Source organism: Toxorhynchites rutilus, chromosome 2 (assembly GCF_029784135.1).
Source record: "Toxorhynchites rutilus septentrionalis strain SRP chromosome 2, ASM2978413v1, whole genome shotgun sequence".
Classification (NCBI taxonomy): Eukaryota; Metazoa; Arthropoda; class Insecta; order Diptera; family Culicidae; genus Toxorhynchites; species Toxorhynchites rutilus.
Window position 1 is genome coordinate 242,015,272 of NC_073745.1, and position 17,174 is coordinate 242,032,445.

Consider the following 17,174-nt stretch of genomic DNA (forward strand, 5'->3'; position numbering starts at 1 on the left):
TGGAGAAAGTTTCCCTACTGGCAAGCTAAACCGAATGCATCACTTTCTCATGCTCATGCCATCATTTTTGGGTGAATTTCAAAATCATATGCTTCGGATTCTCCGATTTGGGTCAAATATGCACCGTTTTGTTGTAAAAGGTAGCTTCATAATACCTCTCTCATAGAAATATTGGTTCTTATTGGAGAAAAACTCTAGCAATAGATTTTTACAATCTTCTCTTGATCCCAATTTCTAAGGAAGTTTCACAATGCGAGAAAAAGGTGATAATCGCTTGGCGCTAGGTCCGGACTAAATGGTGGACGCATTAAAACATTCCAATGAAGCTCCCGAAGTTGTGTGGCCTTGAGTTGTCCTGATGGAGCACAACACCTCCTCTGTTGGCCAATTCTGGACGTTTCTGGTGTTGCGCTTGCTTCGAACGGTTCGTTTGATGAGTGTAGAGATCTTAATTTAGTGTATTGCACTAACAAAAATAAAAAATAATATATTCAACATTAAAAAAAATAAATTAAAAAAATGAATTGCATATATTTTACTGTTACAGTATCGGCACCACTAACACCATTCACAATTTGTTTTGTGTTCTATTTATTTATGAATATATCTAATTTTCTTTTTGTTGACACCCATTGTTAACACCCTGTAACAATGAACTGGATGGAACAAACAAAAAACATCAAAAGATTTTGACGTAGAACTACGTCTTTCATTAAGGGTGCCAAATCAGAAAACAGGTCACCTTTTCATGAAATAAAGTTAACGTTAATAACTATTTTGCCGCGAACGGATTTTGATGATTTACATACCACCCATCAGAAATTCCCTAAGCTTTGTATTTTATGCTATATATTACAATCTCCTGATGTGTAAACGATTTAAATTGATGAAAACTAGAAGCATTTCCATTTTCCCATACATGTGTTCTGCTCATTTGTGAGCTTCCCTACCCATGCAACTTATCGGCGATCAACGGAGGGGAATGATTTGAAGTCTCCGTGAACAAAGAAAAGAAGATGAAGAAGCAAATTATTATCGTGGTGCGAATTATGCAACCACGATAATAAATATATACAAAGAGGGAGGTAGCGGAAGAGGAATATTTGCGCTAGGGTATGAATAAAGGATCTTTGTAGAGGAAAATGTTTCAGACATTCGAAGCAGTTAACATCGCTTGTTTTCTGTCATCATAAGGGTTTCGTTGATACCTTTGACATTGCATCAGTGCATCGAAATGACGCTATGGCGAAGTAGATGTTAAGGTTGTGCTCCACATATTTATTTGAGGATTATCAAGCTAAACCGTGCTGGAATGTTGTGAGTTATATGGGTCCGTGTGCCAATCGCCAAACTGCCTTTAACAAGGATGGAGTTTGAGTTAATCTTGATCATAATCAGATTAGCATACAGAATTTATTTCGTTCATTTAGTCACCAAAAAAGTAAATGTCGTTCTAGAATTTTGTATGTGATTCGGTTTAGCTTGCCAGTGAGAGAGTGATGCAACTTTTTTCGAGGCCAGTAATATCAACAGGACCGTTTCTTTTGAGAGTGGCGCAAAATGATGAGAAGTGTTGATAATCTCAGTCGCTTCAAGTCACCAATGTATGGCTATGTATGCATGCTATGTTGAACGCTTGTTTGGTGCTAGTTGGATTTCGTTGTATGAACGATGTCTAGAGGTGCGATTCCACTGAGACAATACTAAATAACATGTAGCATGATTTTTGTTACTTGAAAGTATTGCCATTGTTGTTGTTTCCATTCGGTGCCAAAGAAAGATTGATGTAGTTATAAGATGTGGAATAATGGTGCTGGTGCAACATATATATAATTGCCTGTAGCCGAGTGTATGTCAATTGGGAAAATAGAGGAATAGCGTTCGAGGTAAATTATCAATGCATTGACATGAAACAAAATGCGACATGCGATCAGCTTGTGTATTGTTCTGCGAGGGTAAGAATGAATCATCAATCAATCATCGTTAACTGATTCTACAGTAAAAAAAACATTTCAAGGCGACCAAGCCATTCTACTAAACAGTTATTTCTGAAATTTCGCAGCATTCTAAATTATTATCCGAAGTTATTGACAAGTGAATTGAACAAAATAACAGCGTAGTTCTGCGTCAACAATGTGGTCGTGTCTTGGGCACAACCTCCTATTTTTTAGTGTGACCTTTACCTTTACTGCGAGTCTAAACTTGAAATTGTATGATCGATATTACGCGAGATATTGATCACTAAAGCCAGCTATCGAGCTAATAATGGATAATATTTTCCCCAACCTAATATTAGCCTTATTCGGCTTCATTTTCAAGTGTCGCAGACGTCAAAATTCGAGTTTTTGAAAACCGAAAAATCACCCAAGAGGGTTGTATGAATTCATGGTTTTCAAAAAAAAAATTTTGATGCCAAATTTCTTGAAATTGCATGAAACGTCGGGATTTACTGTTATCTCGAAAAATTTCTTTAGTCAAAAATTTACTTTTGCTCTCTTTCATTTTTCCGTTCGATGAGTCGGTTTTTGATATTTTTTTTAGATAACAGCAATTCGCAACGTTTCATACAATTTTAAGACATTTGGCATGATTTTTTTTTTCGAGACACATTAACGGAAAGAACCTATGCACACAAACTAGCGTTAGTAGAAACCATCCTCGGCAGAAAAAAATGCTTTTTCGTGTCCTAAAAGGTTAAGTGAGCAAATAAAATCATCTGTTTCAAAAACCCTAAAATATTTGTATGAATGGGAGCAGACAAGAGATCTCTATTGGGATTGCACCCAAAAAAATCCATCTGATGTCAACGGGAACCGAACCAAAGTCGACTGGAATGCAAGGCAGTCGACCACGCTATCCGTATAGGCACTGGTGCTGTTGCATAAATGCGTGATAATATTAAGCCTCATTATAAAATGAGGTTAGAGAGCGTTTTCTGAGAGTAAGAAGGAGAGCAAAAACGTAAATCTATATCCTTTTCGGTCTGGGCCGTATATGTGGCAAAGTATGCGAAAAGTTTAGATGCGTATTTATTAGCAATGTGTCTCATGTTTCGCTTGCTCATATTGTTCTTATATTGCTATAGCCTATATATTATGCAAATACTATGCCAGTATGGAAGAGTAGCACTGGCATAGTATTTGCATAGAGTAGAGTAGTTTTTTGTTATGTTTAAGCTCATTTAACATAATAAATCGGGATGCCAAAACATGTGTAAAAAATTAATTTTGGGTGTCGAGACTTCATAACCAAATCGGAATATATTTTTTTCCATTTTTACTTCAAAGTGCAGTAAATGACTTTCAATTCAAGTACTTGAAATTTTTATTTCATGACCTGATTTCTTTCTGCGTCCAGATATTAAATGACTCAGGCTTTATCTCCATACCAATTCATGCTAGTAATGAAGTACGGGCATTTTTGTAGGCGAAACTTTCTAATGTCCACAACCAGTGTTATTCGAAACAACATTTTGCCCAAGAAATTGTAATCAAATCAACAAGTTGCGAACGAAATGCTACAAACTTTGCTTAAAGGTTCACTTGTGTCACATAACTTCCCTTTAAATTTAGCATCCCGTGGTTCGTTGTAGAGTGAGTAAATTCATTATTCATTCGTGTAGTAATTTAATCTCAATTGCTCTCAATAAAAAGGCAAACTTTCGACGAGAATGAAAAAATATCGCTCGGAAATATCGGAGAGGACAAGAGAACACATACACACACTGTCTAAAACTCTCCCCCACTTGAGCGCTCTCGACTGAAGGATCGTTCTCATCCCTTAATTTAAAATTCATCAATGCCCAAATACGTTCGTATAGATTAAACTTCTGTATATATAAAATAATATAGAAGACATGAAAATTTCTGCGCTGCTTGGTTGTGAGGAGGGATCACAGGTCACGCCCACTCTCTGCTCGTTTGTTGTGTTGTTCTTTCACTATGTGTTATCATCTTCGCTTATATACTCTCTCGAGAGAGCGGAAGAGAGAGCACGCCGGCACCGCGCTGGTTCTCACGAAAGCTCTGGCTCAATCCGGGAAGTTCTCTCGTTCACTCGCTCACGGTCCGTTGTGATGCTGCATGCAAAATCCAAAATGAAAGGCCACCAAAGCTCCTTGGCTCATGAATGGTCGGTCGGTCGTCCGCCGTAGGGGATATGCGTTGCTGCGCGTGGAGGCCAGCGCAAACAAGTGGAAGAAAAAATAATCAAAACAAAAGATTTCAGCAGCATCCCCCGGTGAGGAGACTGAAAATAATTTGCTAGAGAGAGTGTGTTGGATAGCGCGCCAGAAATGGTGCTCCAGTCAGTCGTGCTGATTTGATCGAATTAGACCAGGTGTTTCGGGTTGTGACCCATACTACGTGCACCGGGTTTCGCGTGATATGTTGCGATAACTCGCAGATCTTGGACCTGGGAGATTCGTTCGGTGTTGCTTGCGTGTGATCAGTGGCGACGGTTCTGTTGAAATACTACAGGGTAGGTTGTGACCGTTGTTTTTAATTACGACCCACAAAAGCCCCTCAGTGCGGTTATCAATCAAGTGATAGAATTTTCACTGCAGTCTGAGTGCATGGTGAAAATAGGTTACTGCGAGATGTGATTTTGTAGTGATCCTCAATGAAAAAACGAAAAAATGGATATCAAATTAGAAAAACTGAAGGTATGTTCTAAATAATAATATGTGGAGATATAATAATCCTTATTTCAAATGAATCATTATAATTTATGAACATTGAGCAATTTTACCAAAATTTTATTTCACAGAAATAATATTGTACCACATTTTTTCTCTTCGGTTAGTAATAATGAGAACGGCATTAAATGGAACCACTATAAAAAAGAAAAAAAACACCATTCATACCTTGACGGTTCATTGCTGAGACGAACGAATCGAATCGAATAAAATATTTCGACTTATGAACAATCAAAATGTGATAAAAAAAAAGTACGCCGACGCGGGGTGAGGCAGAGAAATCGAAAAAGTACAAAATCATTTCATTTTCATTATTCAAGGCATTTAATTTGATTTTATCGCAGTTCGCGGCCACGGTTTTGAATCGCGGATCGAATTGTGTGTAGTCGCGCGCCTTCGCGGTGGATCTTCGGATAATCACGCACGCATACAATGGTGTACCCAACAGTATGCCAGATAGTAGAGTGTGGGGTCCGCAACGTGAGCTCCGCCGAAAGGTGTTGAAATTAGAAAATGACACGAAGCCTTCGGTGGAGGTTTTTCTTTTCTGTTTCGTCATGTCCAATTTGGCCAGTCATCCTGGACTGTGATGCTCTGTGATGGTCCAGATGGATGGCATGCGGAGTGACACCGGTTGCTTTCTGGGGATCATGGTGATCGTGGTGTTGTGGTTTTTTTTTTGTTTGTGATTTTGACCGGCGGCCCGTCAAAATATTTTAAATGCCAACGGCGGGGTTTTGTTGATTCTGGCTCTCTTGTTCTTGGGAATGTTGTGACGTTGGGGATTGTGCCGTGGAGCCGCGTTTTAAGTTATGTTGATGCATAATATCATGAAGGAAAAAGATTAATGCACGAATCGAATGGCATCGGGTTTGCCTTCCCGGATTGTTTCATTTGTTTCCCATGTTTTCTTTTGATGTTTCGTTATGTTATTGCAGATTAAGGATCTTCTTAGAATAAAAATAAATATTCAACTGTAACAGAGAGAAAAATCGGTACATTCGTTCTTCTTTGTTAACGGTAAAAGAATCTTACTTGGTTGGATCTTACTTCAAAATATGAATATTGTGTATGTGTCTGATACTGTTACAGGGAAACTTCGATATAACGTACCCTCGTTATAACGTACCCTCGATATAACGTCACTCGATATGACGTACATTTTACCTCGATATAACGTACACATTTCCAAAGTGTAAAGGAAAATTTTTTTCAATATTTTTTTTCTGATAGAACAATGAATTACCTGTATTGTGATGCTAAAACAAGTTTTATACTTTCAATAAATCCCGAAATACACCTGGTTTTGTGATTCCGGATTCTAAATGAATCAAGCTTTAATCAACAGTACGAAGGAAAACATCATGAGAAAGGCTGGCTTCGTCTTCTGATTGAAGTTAATCATTAACTTTACTAAAACAGCAACACAATAATGTGTTATAGACTACGTTTGTGAGTACTTTATTATGCTTCGATATAACGTACAATTCGATACAACGTACAATTTTGAAAGTGAAATGTACGTTATATCGAAGATTACCTGTATAGCTAATAGAGGTCCCAAGTACCAAGTCAAAATTGCCACTTTTAAACCGTGCAAACCACGTCTGACACGTTCGCTCAGTTGGCGCCTGGTTACTATAAACTTCCACCAAAATGCGATACATTTCCGCAGCTTTTTTCTCCATATTGAAGTAATGAAGTAATACTCCTCGCAAAAACACTCTCGTTGGTACGAAATTCGACATATTTGAAGTTGTATACGCTTCAACTTTTTGACGTATACTGAAAAAGACGCGCAATGACAGTAGCTTTCCAACGAATGCCTGAAAATTTTATTCACTGGAATAATATTCAAGTTACGCCATCTGTAATAAAACCGAAGGAACTTACCGGTGCACCTAATATTATATTATACATGTTATTAACCTATTTTAGGCCAAGCGTTCGAAAAATCGAACAACAACTTTGATAATTTTTCATGTCTTTGCAAAGCTACTATATGGTAATGTTTTTGCATCAAAAGATAGCTTAATATATTAGCTACCACTTACCATCAAGTTCAGTTTTGTATAACTTTATTGGGCAATAAATTCGATTTAAAGAGTATGTTTGGAACGTGTTTTTAATTTCAACTAAAAAACCCAATAAAATACAAAATTATGTGAACTTTTCTAATGTATTTATTTTATAAAAGAACATACATTGCAATATGGGGCAAAAATCGTTCGATTGAGCCTCATACATGAAAATTACAACCGGGAAAATTGAGTGTTCGAAAAATCGAACGTTGGCCGTAACGAACATTTTTTTCTGATGAATTAATACCAACACATCTAACCTCTGCAGCGCCTTTCGGTTCATTTACTTTGGAAGACGGAAGTTTTTTCATTTGTTTTTGCATTCTCATTAGTGAATGTTTGCAAATATCAATAAATTCAGTAAATATTATTGAAAATCTGTATGATTTTTTGTCCGTAATAACCTTAGGTAATTCTGGCCCGTAGAATTTCGTGTGTAGAGGAGCTGGAGGGAATGATCAGTACATATAACAAGGATTTTGATGAGATTGCTGGTGTGAATATTCTTTCGCCGGACCGAATAATAACTACCCAATCCTCGATTCTATTGTTTTTTCACATCATTTTGGTACTTTGCAGGTATTGGAAAATGTTTTTTTCGGGAAATGGATACTTAGAAAGAAATAATTCTTAAGCATAATCTGTCCACGGCCAACAATAAAAACAACAGCATATGCTTGCCAGTAATAAGTTGAAATTACATCAAATAAGAAATGTCACATCTCATCTTAGGTGGATTAACTTAGGTTTATACTTAGAGACCTCTATCCTCCTGTGCTTGTTCGTTCGTGAATATAAAATTGATGCATTTGTGAATACCGTATATTTGCTAATTGAACTGATTCTCAGTTCGCGGTATGTTTGTGCTTGCAAAAAAAAAATGCGGGTTTGGCCAATGTTCGATTTTTCGAACAGTCATTTCCCATAAAATGGAAAATGGGAAAAAATAATTCTTGAACATTGGGGTTTCTTTACCATCAATAATCCAAATTACACCAATGGCTTTCGTCAAAAAAATAATTTTGACAGCTTGGTTGTTAATGGGTTAATAAAATGTAAACCCTAGAAACTTTTGTTTGCGTTAATTGGCAATTGTGAGGCGTTTGGTCATTGATTGAGAACGATTTGTTTTGTTTTGTTTATACACTCAGTGTGTCAATTAGGGCTTGATTGATTTTGAATCCGAAATAACAAAACCAGTTGTATTTCGGGATTGGTTAAAAGTACATAAAATGATTTTTTATATAAAAATACGGATAATTTATTTTACTTCTGAGAAAAGTGTTGATGAATTGAAATCTGTCCAACATATGAAACTCAAATTTCTGCATAATTCGAGAACTAATCAAGCAAATCGAGTCAAATTTGGGATGTGAGGGTTTTTAGGTACAAGAAACGTTTCTATGATGGTATGATACCCCTCCCTCCTCTGGAATGGAGAGGGGGTCCCATAAAAATATTACGCATATTTCAACCAAAAATATTCCAACCAAACATGATAATAGAAAATTTTCGGAAAACTCTGAAGGAAAAAGGGAAAATTTTGTAAAATTTAATTCCCATATGTTCTCCAATTACATAGTGACAAGCGTTGTTAGTCCATTTGATGTTTGCGATAACGAAATTGATCTTTGTTCGAAAGTGGAAATGGGTTTTCAGGTAATGAAACGCGCTGCTATATCTCCTTCTATCTATACCAAGAAAAATGTGTCGCCGAATGTGTTGTGTTGATAAGTGCAAAACTCCAGGAAGGAATTGTCCGATTTTGGGCTGTCTTTATTTTATCATTTATTCATGTAACGGAGAAACATGTTATTTGCAAGCGGTTGAAAAATATTGAACGAGAATTGTGTCTGAAAATAATCTGATATTATAATGATGAGTTTTGGTAGAAGTACTAGGAATGTTATAGTAAAAGGTAAATTCAACGGGGTCGATTAAGAAGGTCAATCAATGAACAGTTCTGTGATTGGACCCATGAGCTTGCGCATAGTAAGAAAACGTGAATGTTTGAAGGTATTGGAAACAAAAAACAAATTTTTGGCGGGACTAAGTTTGCCGGGTCAGCTAGTGTAATATAAAATGCGTGAAAATTGCAAAATAATGCAAAAAGTGCTCTGGGGGGAAGACGGTCCACTTTCGACGGGGTAAAAGCGCCATATGTCGTGATATTAAATGTTTTTCATATCAAATAAAATACCATCTTTTTGCTCGGCTCTTTACACACAAATGCCCCAAAAGTGCATAAGGAAATCGTCGAATAATCGTCCTTATAGATTCCGATAATTTGGTAAATTTTTCACAAATATTCGCAAAACTCTGCACGTGGAATATTGATGGTTTTTTAGAAGTTCGTGTGTAGTTTATGAACAACCTTAAACATTTAGTACCTTAGACAACACTGGTCCCTATTATTTTTACTAGACTAAACTGTTTGAAAATAGCATCGCTCCGTCTTACCCCGTCATGGTCCGTTTTGCCCCACGCGTGGTCCTTCTTACCGCCCGCCTGTGAAATAAAAAGCATTTTTTTTATCATTTCAAAAATTAATAAAAAAACGCAAAAAAGTTATACAATCAACAGTTACACATTTTTTAGTGGTAGACTATTAGATACTCAATGATATGCAGTACAACAAATAGGGGAAATCCTGAAGGACGTTTAAATGAAAATTGGTTTTCTTAGGGGGACGGTCATATCCCGCCTTCCCCTACATCCTATTAAAAACAAAACGGATCAAAGTGAAATGTTTACTGTCGAAAGATACAGGTTTTCCGAACAATTTGCTGTCAAAAAAATCAGATACGCCTCCTATGACCGCTGCTTTAAAACCAACAGTGATCCCGGATTCTAAATGTTTGCATGTGAAGCTTTATGTCAACGCGAATTAAACAACGTGCTGTTATCGAATTTTTGATTTTTTTAAATTTTTTTTGAGAAAGTGAGATTAATCGTCGCCTACAGGTTGTTCATTGCGATGACACTGTTGATAGGTCTACTGTGTTTCAATGGGTAATGAAATTTCGTGATTACCAACCTCGAAACCTCTTAATTGTTGCAAAAAACACGTAGCGAATGCCTAGTTTGATTCAAAATTACCAGAATAATTGTATCAGAAGCGTAGTTACTTAGTTACTTATCAGCGTACCGTCGCACTTTCGTTGACCGTTCAATGATCACTAACTAGTTAAACCAAATGCAACTTCACAATTTCTTTTGTTAGTATCAATAAAAGTGCTGAAAGTCCAGTGGAAAGGTTTGTTGCACAACTTGAGTGAGATTTTTAGATATATGCCAAGGATTTTTCGAAGTCTGTCGATTGCTAGGAATGTAGAAAACAGTGAAATTCTCCTCCGAATGAATAATTGTGAATTATTCAAATAATAGTATAGAAGGTGTAAGATGTTAGTGGTGGGAAGAGCATTCAGCTCTTACTCTATTTTTCCATGTTTGTTTATATTGCATTTGTTGGCCAGCCCAAAAACGAGAGAAAAATAGCCATTCCATGCCAAAAAGATACAGTGGTTCTCAGATTCTCGCGAAAAGTCGTAATTTTGTTCTTTATCGCAAAACATTGGACCCGTATTTTTTCGTGGTCCGAAAAAACAATTCTCATTTTTTTTGACGTAGGACTACGTCTTTGATTCCTATATAGGGGGTCACTCTACGAAAAATGTAACGTTTATTAAGAGTTTTCAAATGCATATTACGCAGAATCGTTCTTACGATATATGTTAAAATATATACCATTTGACGGCAAATTTATCCAGCATTTTTTTGCCCCAGACATCAACAGTGGAAATAATAAAACAAGTGAACAATTTAACAAATGAAAGGATATGTGTTGCGAGCGGATGCGAAGGTAAATCATGTATTATACATTCTTTCTTTCAACTTCGTTCCCATGAATGTTGTATGTAACACAAAATTGCGTGCTATAATTCGTATCTAACGTATCTAACCGTATCTAACAAATTACCAAGATGTTGAAGTAATCAGATGCAAGATTTCATGCATCACTCAAACTTCATGAAAGATTTCATCAAAGCAACGAGGAAAGTGTCACCCATGCATTGATCGTACATTAATTAGGAGGAAACAGCGATTATCATGGAAGACTTATTAGGATCGGCATTACATCGCATCACAAAAATGAAACGAAATGAAATATTAACCCTTTGCGGTCGTTTGTCTGCTCTAAGCCACCACAGCGAGGAATCATATTAAATACTTTATTCAACGATGTAATAGTGTATATTTTTTCTAAGCGAATTTTAATGTCTACTGAACTTTTTCACGAATGTATACGGAGTTTTCATGAATAAGAGGTAACGGTACTCGGTAAAAACAAAATAGTATTAGCATGGATTTCACTTAAAAGAGGATTCCGACCGCAAAATGTTAATATTCTCATATTCATAATTCTCGATGACTCAATTCCTTCTATGATAGATTGAGCAGTAGAACCAATACGACTTGATTGGGATTGTCTGTAAACGAACATTATTTCATCTAAAAAGCTACTGCGCCCGATGCCTAATAATAAGTATAAGACAATGGAAAGAAATCACAATACCATAGCTATCCATTCAAAATAGAGCAACTTCATGATTTCATGTGTATTTTACCTCAAAATATCACGAAATCGTGAGTATTTTTAACTTGTTTTTTCGTTTCTATCCCATAAATTTCATATTCAATGTAATCAACGACGATATAACTTTTTTTTTGGTTACCGATTCACATATACTTCATCGACCATTCCACCCTGTGATGTGTTCTACTGATATTCATCAATCATTTTCAGTTAGACAGTTGAACTTCCTGCCAGAAGCTTATTCTCTTTCTTTGTTCGTTACAAACCGTTTGGAGGTTATGCGTATATACAACAAACGGCCGTTTTCAGGGTTACTATTTAGAGTTTCAAAATAGTTAAACTAACAGATTTCTCAATAATGAAAAGAATTACATTTAAAATAACCAAGTGTCCTGAACAATCACAGTCCTACGTCAAACTTCCGTCCGTGCCCCTAGGCTCAGACCCTTCTACCTTTTTTTTTCTCTAAAAATGACATTTAAACTACTGGTCCGATTTAGAATATCGATATATCAAATTAAAGAAAATTGCCTCGACATTTTAGGAAAAATACAACAGTTGCAGAAAATTTGAGTTTTGTTTTCATTACATTTGTTTTTATAGTTTTCATTGTCTCGGGACCAAGGGTACTATATATTTTTTTATATTATTTCTTGAAAGCTGATAATATTTTACATAACGTATCTCGAAATCAGAAAGGTGTTTTTTTTTGTTTTTGGGTTATTTTTTTTCGAAGTTCAAAAAGCTGTCTTCGTTCAATATTTCCATGCGATTAGACTGAATCCATGCAACTAGAATCCAGTTTTTCGCGAGTTTCATATTTTTTCAAGGAAGAATAGCTAATTGGCTTTAATTTGATGTGTTGATCAAATAAATTGGTCCCGCAGTTCAAAAGTAATAAATTTTTGAGAAAAGTCATTTTTGGAAAAAAAAAAAAGGATGAAATGATTTTTCGGACCATCGGTTAACTTTGGAAAATCAAAACTCAATTTAATTGGATATATCGATCATTCAAATCGGTTCAGTAGTTCAAAAGTTATGGATTGTTGAAAGTTCGAGGGGTTGTATTCGAGACACGACCGCTTAGGACGTAGGACTACGCAATCTTTTTTTTTAAACTTGTTGGTTTATCATTTCGGATATTTTTTTGAAATTTCATAAATAACTTTTTAGTAAAAAGTTCCCGGGATCCCGAAAAGGTTTATTGGCTTGCGTGGTTTTGTTGAATCATTTCGAGAAGCAACGATTCTTTCTTGCCTTTGCGTGAACCATACACTAATAGGTCATATGCCGCAATTTGTTTCTTTATATCAATGCACGCATTGCACTGAGTATTCAACGAGAGGCATCTTCCGTGCATCGCCATTCAACAAGCACCAAACACGAACAGATGCACACAGTTGCAGCGATAAAATTGAAACATCGCGAGAATGACCGTTTATGAAAAATCGTTTCTCGACCCTCGGTCAAAACCGTCAACAAAGCTAGGAGCTTGTTGCATCAGAACAGAGCCGATGAGCCCCTTCGTTGTTTCTATTATAGTGGCTGCATAAGTTGCCCGTTATAGACAGCTCTGATCGGGAAAGCACACAAATGGACTGAACAAATGTATGGGGAGATTGGAATGCTTCCAATTTTCATCAATTTAAACCATATACAGACTATGTGATTGTAATGTATAGCATATAAAAAATAGTTATTAACGTTAACTTTATTTCATTATTTCATTATTTATTTCATTTCAGTTTTCTGATTTGGCGCCCTTAATGTAAGACGTAGTCCTACGTCAAAAACACGCTATTTACACAACCACAACCACAAAGCACGAAAATATTACACCACAATTGTAAAATGAAGTTTTATCTAATGAGTATATACGGGAAGTGTTTTCTGAGAGTAAACGGGAGAGCGCAAACAACGAGAAGCCTTTGATACGTGTTTATCTGCAAAGTGTCTCTTATTATTTAAATTGCTTTTGAATTGCTCTTTCAAATTATCTTCATTGAATTTCCATACATTATGCCTGCTAACCCCTTCCGCGTACGATTTAATTCTCAAAAGACCAGACCAAATGAATATGCTTCGATGGGTTACGCATCGAGTAATTTCACTACTCTGCTGGGGCTCTTAGCGCCTTGTGATGCAATGCAAGCACAACACGAGAGAGACTCGATGTTGTACGTTTTGGGACAATCATTTCACATCGAGGTTGACACGATATTGAACGTGAGAGGGTTAAACAATACATTCCTTATCATATACGAAAAGAGATTTTGGTTGAGTTTGAAAACATTTTTCTGCAGCTTCCCTAATAAGAAGTAATTTTTTTTGATAGACTGAATTTCCCTAATACTCGACTACTTTGATTATATTTAATTGTTAGATTTCTTAATGTTGCATAAATAAAGGGTGTGTCACATCAAATTGCATCACGGAAAAAACGCTGTAGAAATTCGCCCAGTAGACCGATCCTTTTGAAAATTTTAGACAGTAAAATAAAAACTATTAAACAACTTTTGGCATTTTCTTTTTATTCATACTTCGAGCCCAAGTCCGTATGCTCGCACCTTCCTCTTTACCCCGTCCATAAGGTTCTGTACAACGTCAGGTTGTAGTTTTTTTGAACAGAAATCCATTTTCTCTTGAAGTCCGCCTCCGATTTGACAACTTTTGGGTTCTTCCGGAGGGCCTGCTTCATAATCGCCCAATATTTCTCTATTGGGCGAAGCTCCGGTGCGTTGGGCGGGTTCATTTCCTTTGGCACGAAGGTGACCCCGTTGGCTTCGTACCACTCCAACACGTCCTTTGAATAGTGGCACGAAGCGAGATCCGGCCAGAAGATGGTCGGGCCCTCGTGCTACTTCAATAGTGGTAGTAAGCGCTTCTGTAGGCACTCCTTAAGGTAAACCTGCCCGTTTACCGTGTCGGTCATCACGAAGAGGGTGCTCCGCTTTCCGCAAGAGCAGATCGCTTGCCACACCATGTACTTTTTGGCAAACTTGGATAGTTTCTGCTTGCGAATCTTCTCTGGAACGCTAAATTTGTCCTCTGCGGAGAAGAACAACAGGCCCGGCAGCTGACGAAAGTCCGCTTTGACATAGGTTTCGTCTTCCATTACCAGACAATGCGGCTTCGTCAGCATTTCGGTGTACAGCTTCCGGGCTCGCGTCTTCCCCACCATGTTTTGCCTTTCGTCGCGGTTAGGAGCCTTCTGAACCTTGTATGTACGCAGGCCCTCCCGCTGCTTGGTCCGCTGAACGAATGAACTTGACAAATTCAGCTTATTGGCGACATCCCGGACCGAATTTCTCGGATCACGTCTAAACTGCTTAACTACGCGCTTGTGATCTTTTTCACTGACGGAGTATCCATTTTTCCGTTCTTCACCTTCCGGTCGATGGTTAGGTTCTCGAAGTATCGTTTTAGTACTCTGCTGACCGTGGATTGGACGATTCCCAGCATCCTACCGATGTCCCGATGTGACAACTCCGGATTCTCGAAATGAGTGCACAGGATTAATTCACGACGCTCTTTTTCGTTCGACGACATTTTTCCAAATTCACGAAAAATTGACAGTGAAGCATGGCCAACGTGATCTATACACTCTTATCTGATTATAAGCGAAAGCTGAAGATATAATTCCTAAAAATTAAATTTCTACAGCGTTTTTTCCGTGATGCAATTTGATGTGACACACCCTTTAATAGTGTGATAAAGTAAAAAGTCACAGGAGGGTTGTGTTCGAGACACGACCGATAGATGACGTAGGATTCCGTAAGGCTATCTGTTGATTTTGGATATGTTTGGAAAATTAATCTCTTTGATAATGATTTGGTGGCCCTCAAAAGGGTCGTTTTGTTTAGTTGTTGGGTATTGTTTGTTCACTCCATCAGTGTTTACAACCGAGCTATGATGACAGAATGATGGTAATTAGTCGTTAGATGGTGCGTATTAGATAGAAGATACCGAAGTGGAATGAGATATGATGAAAACCGCCCTTTGTGATCCTAGACGAGAAGCCTCCTGTGTTATGTATGGATAAAATAAAGAAAAAAACTCATCTATGTTATATAAGATAATTATCAATACCAAACACAATTATCAATTTTTCTTATCAGTAAAAACATGTTACTTTAATATAGAGAAAACATATTTGAAATGGAAAAGGAAATTTTCTTTTATTTTTTTTTACTTTCTGAGTGTTTATTTAACCCAATCCGAATTTTAATTGGACTAACAACACCTAATACTATATGTAGAGCATATGGGAAATCACTTTTTCGAATATTTCTTCACTTTTCCAACTTTTCTCGCCGTATGAGCTTTCCTTGGGTGAAAATGAACACAATAAAAAAGACAGCTAAAACCGAACGACCCGCTCTCGAGCGGGAACATACCTTGATTTTTATTTACGAAAATTGAAATAACACAACTCCTACAATATACAATTCAACACTTACACTTGTGCTAAATTTTTCACAATACATGATCGGTCATTGACATGAAATTTCACGAAGCAACCAACATTAAAGTTCCAAATTTAAATTTTATTTCCTAGAATTAATCGTATCACTTACCTTACATGCAATATAAAAACTTGCATATATTTGCAATGCCGATTTCCCCCGAGCACCTCGGTTTTGATGTCTCTGTTAGGGAACACATTTCGGTAAAAACAAAAGTTCCCCCTACTTTCATGTATTTGCAATTTTGTCAATTTCGACCAATCAGAAGTGAGTATTTCCGTTAGGATAGGGGTTGAGATTTTTGAATTGTTTGATGGTTAGTTTCATGGCATATATTCATTTATTCAATATAAAAAATTGTTATGGAGTGCTGAAATGGATTGACACAAAAATTTCATCAATTCAACATAAAATGACTGAGCAATAAGCGTTTGAAATTGGACAATTTTCACGATGTGCTCGATTTTCGATTTTAAATTTGTACCCCAATATGTTCCCGAAAGACGTAATCCTACGTCAAAAAATCGTCATAGCCTGATTCACTTTTGATTTTGACGTTGCACTTATACGAATATATTAACGGCAAGACATTCAGAAGCCAAATATATGCGATCATTTCACCAGTTTTTGCACGGGGTGCCTTTCTCCACCCAACAGTCTAAGATCACAACAGTTATTCGGCATCTTAAATATCTTTTGTATTGTTTTCTCATATCGTTCCCAACAACGTTCCACCGTATTCTTTTGTATTTTTTTTCCAGTTGAGTGTTTGTCCCCATCGCAAAACACGTACGTTGAGAAAATTAACATTTTATTCATATTTATGCTAATGAGGTGAATTCTTACATTATTTATGTTATGATTTACATACGAAATCTGTTTGCGGATAAGCAACAACAACAGCGACAGCACCAAGCTCTCGGATTCGGGAAATGCACCGTTCAAAACTAGTTCTCTGTGTGACAGCTCTTTAGTCGCGTTCCGTGTTTAACGTCTGGTCTGGTTGCTACCAATAAAGATCAAATTGTAATCCAGCGCGGCGGTCGTTTATGGCTTTTTAATAGTTTTAAATATTGGGTTACCGAAACGCGTATCGTATCGTCGAAGTGTTGACTCATTCATGCGACGAAGCCTTGCCGGAGCCATTACGAGTCCCCAGAAATTGATACCTCTCTGCAGAGAGATTGCGATCAACGGACCGCGAGCAGCAGTGGCGCAGCGTCTGGTCTAAGCTATCGAGTCCGGGACCGGATCAATATCTCACAGACGGCCGAAAACAACAAGGGATATGGGTGCCGAAGTTTGATGCCATGCGCACGCGGTAAAACAAACGC

At 37.1% G+C, this 17,174-nt stretch overlaps 1 protein-coding gene across 2 annotated transcripts in view; it reads left to right on the forward strand.

Annotated features, from left to right (window-relative positions):
- Positions 1-4,147: 4,147 nt before the first annotated feature.
- The window catches only part of LOC129768605 (LIM/homeobox protein Awh-like), a 95,776-nt gene continuing 82,749 nt past the window's right edge, over positions 4,148-17,174 (forward strand). For both annotated transcript variants that reach the window (XM_055770356.1, XM_055770355.1), the window contains exon 1: positions 4,148-4,663. Coding sequence is in view for 1 of the 2 variants with exons in the window: in XM_055770355.1 (XP_055626330.1) it covers positions 4,637-4,663 (27 nt within the window). In the remaining variant the exon portion in view is untranslated. The remainder of the gene's footprint in view (positions 4,664-17,174) is intronic.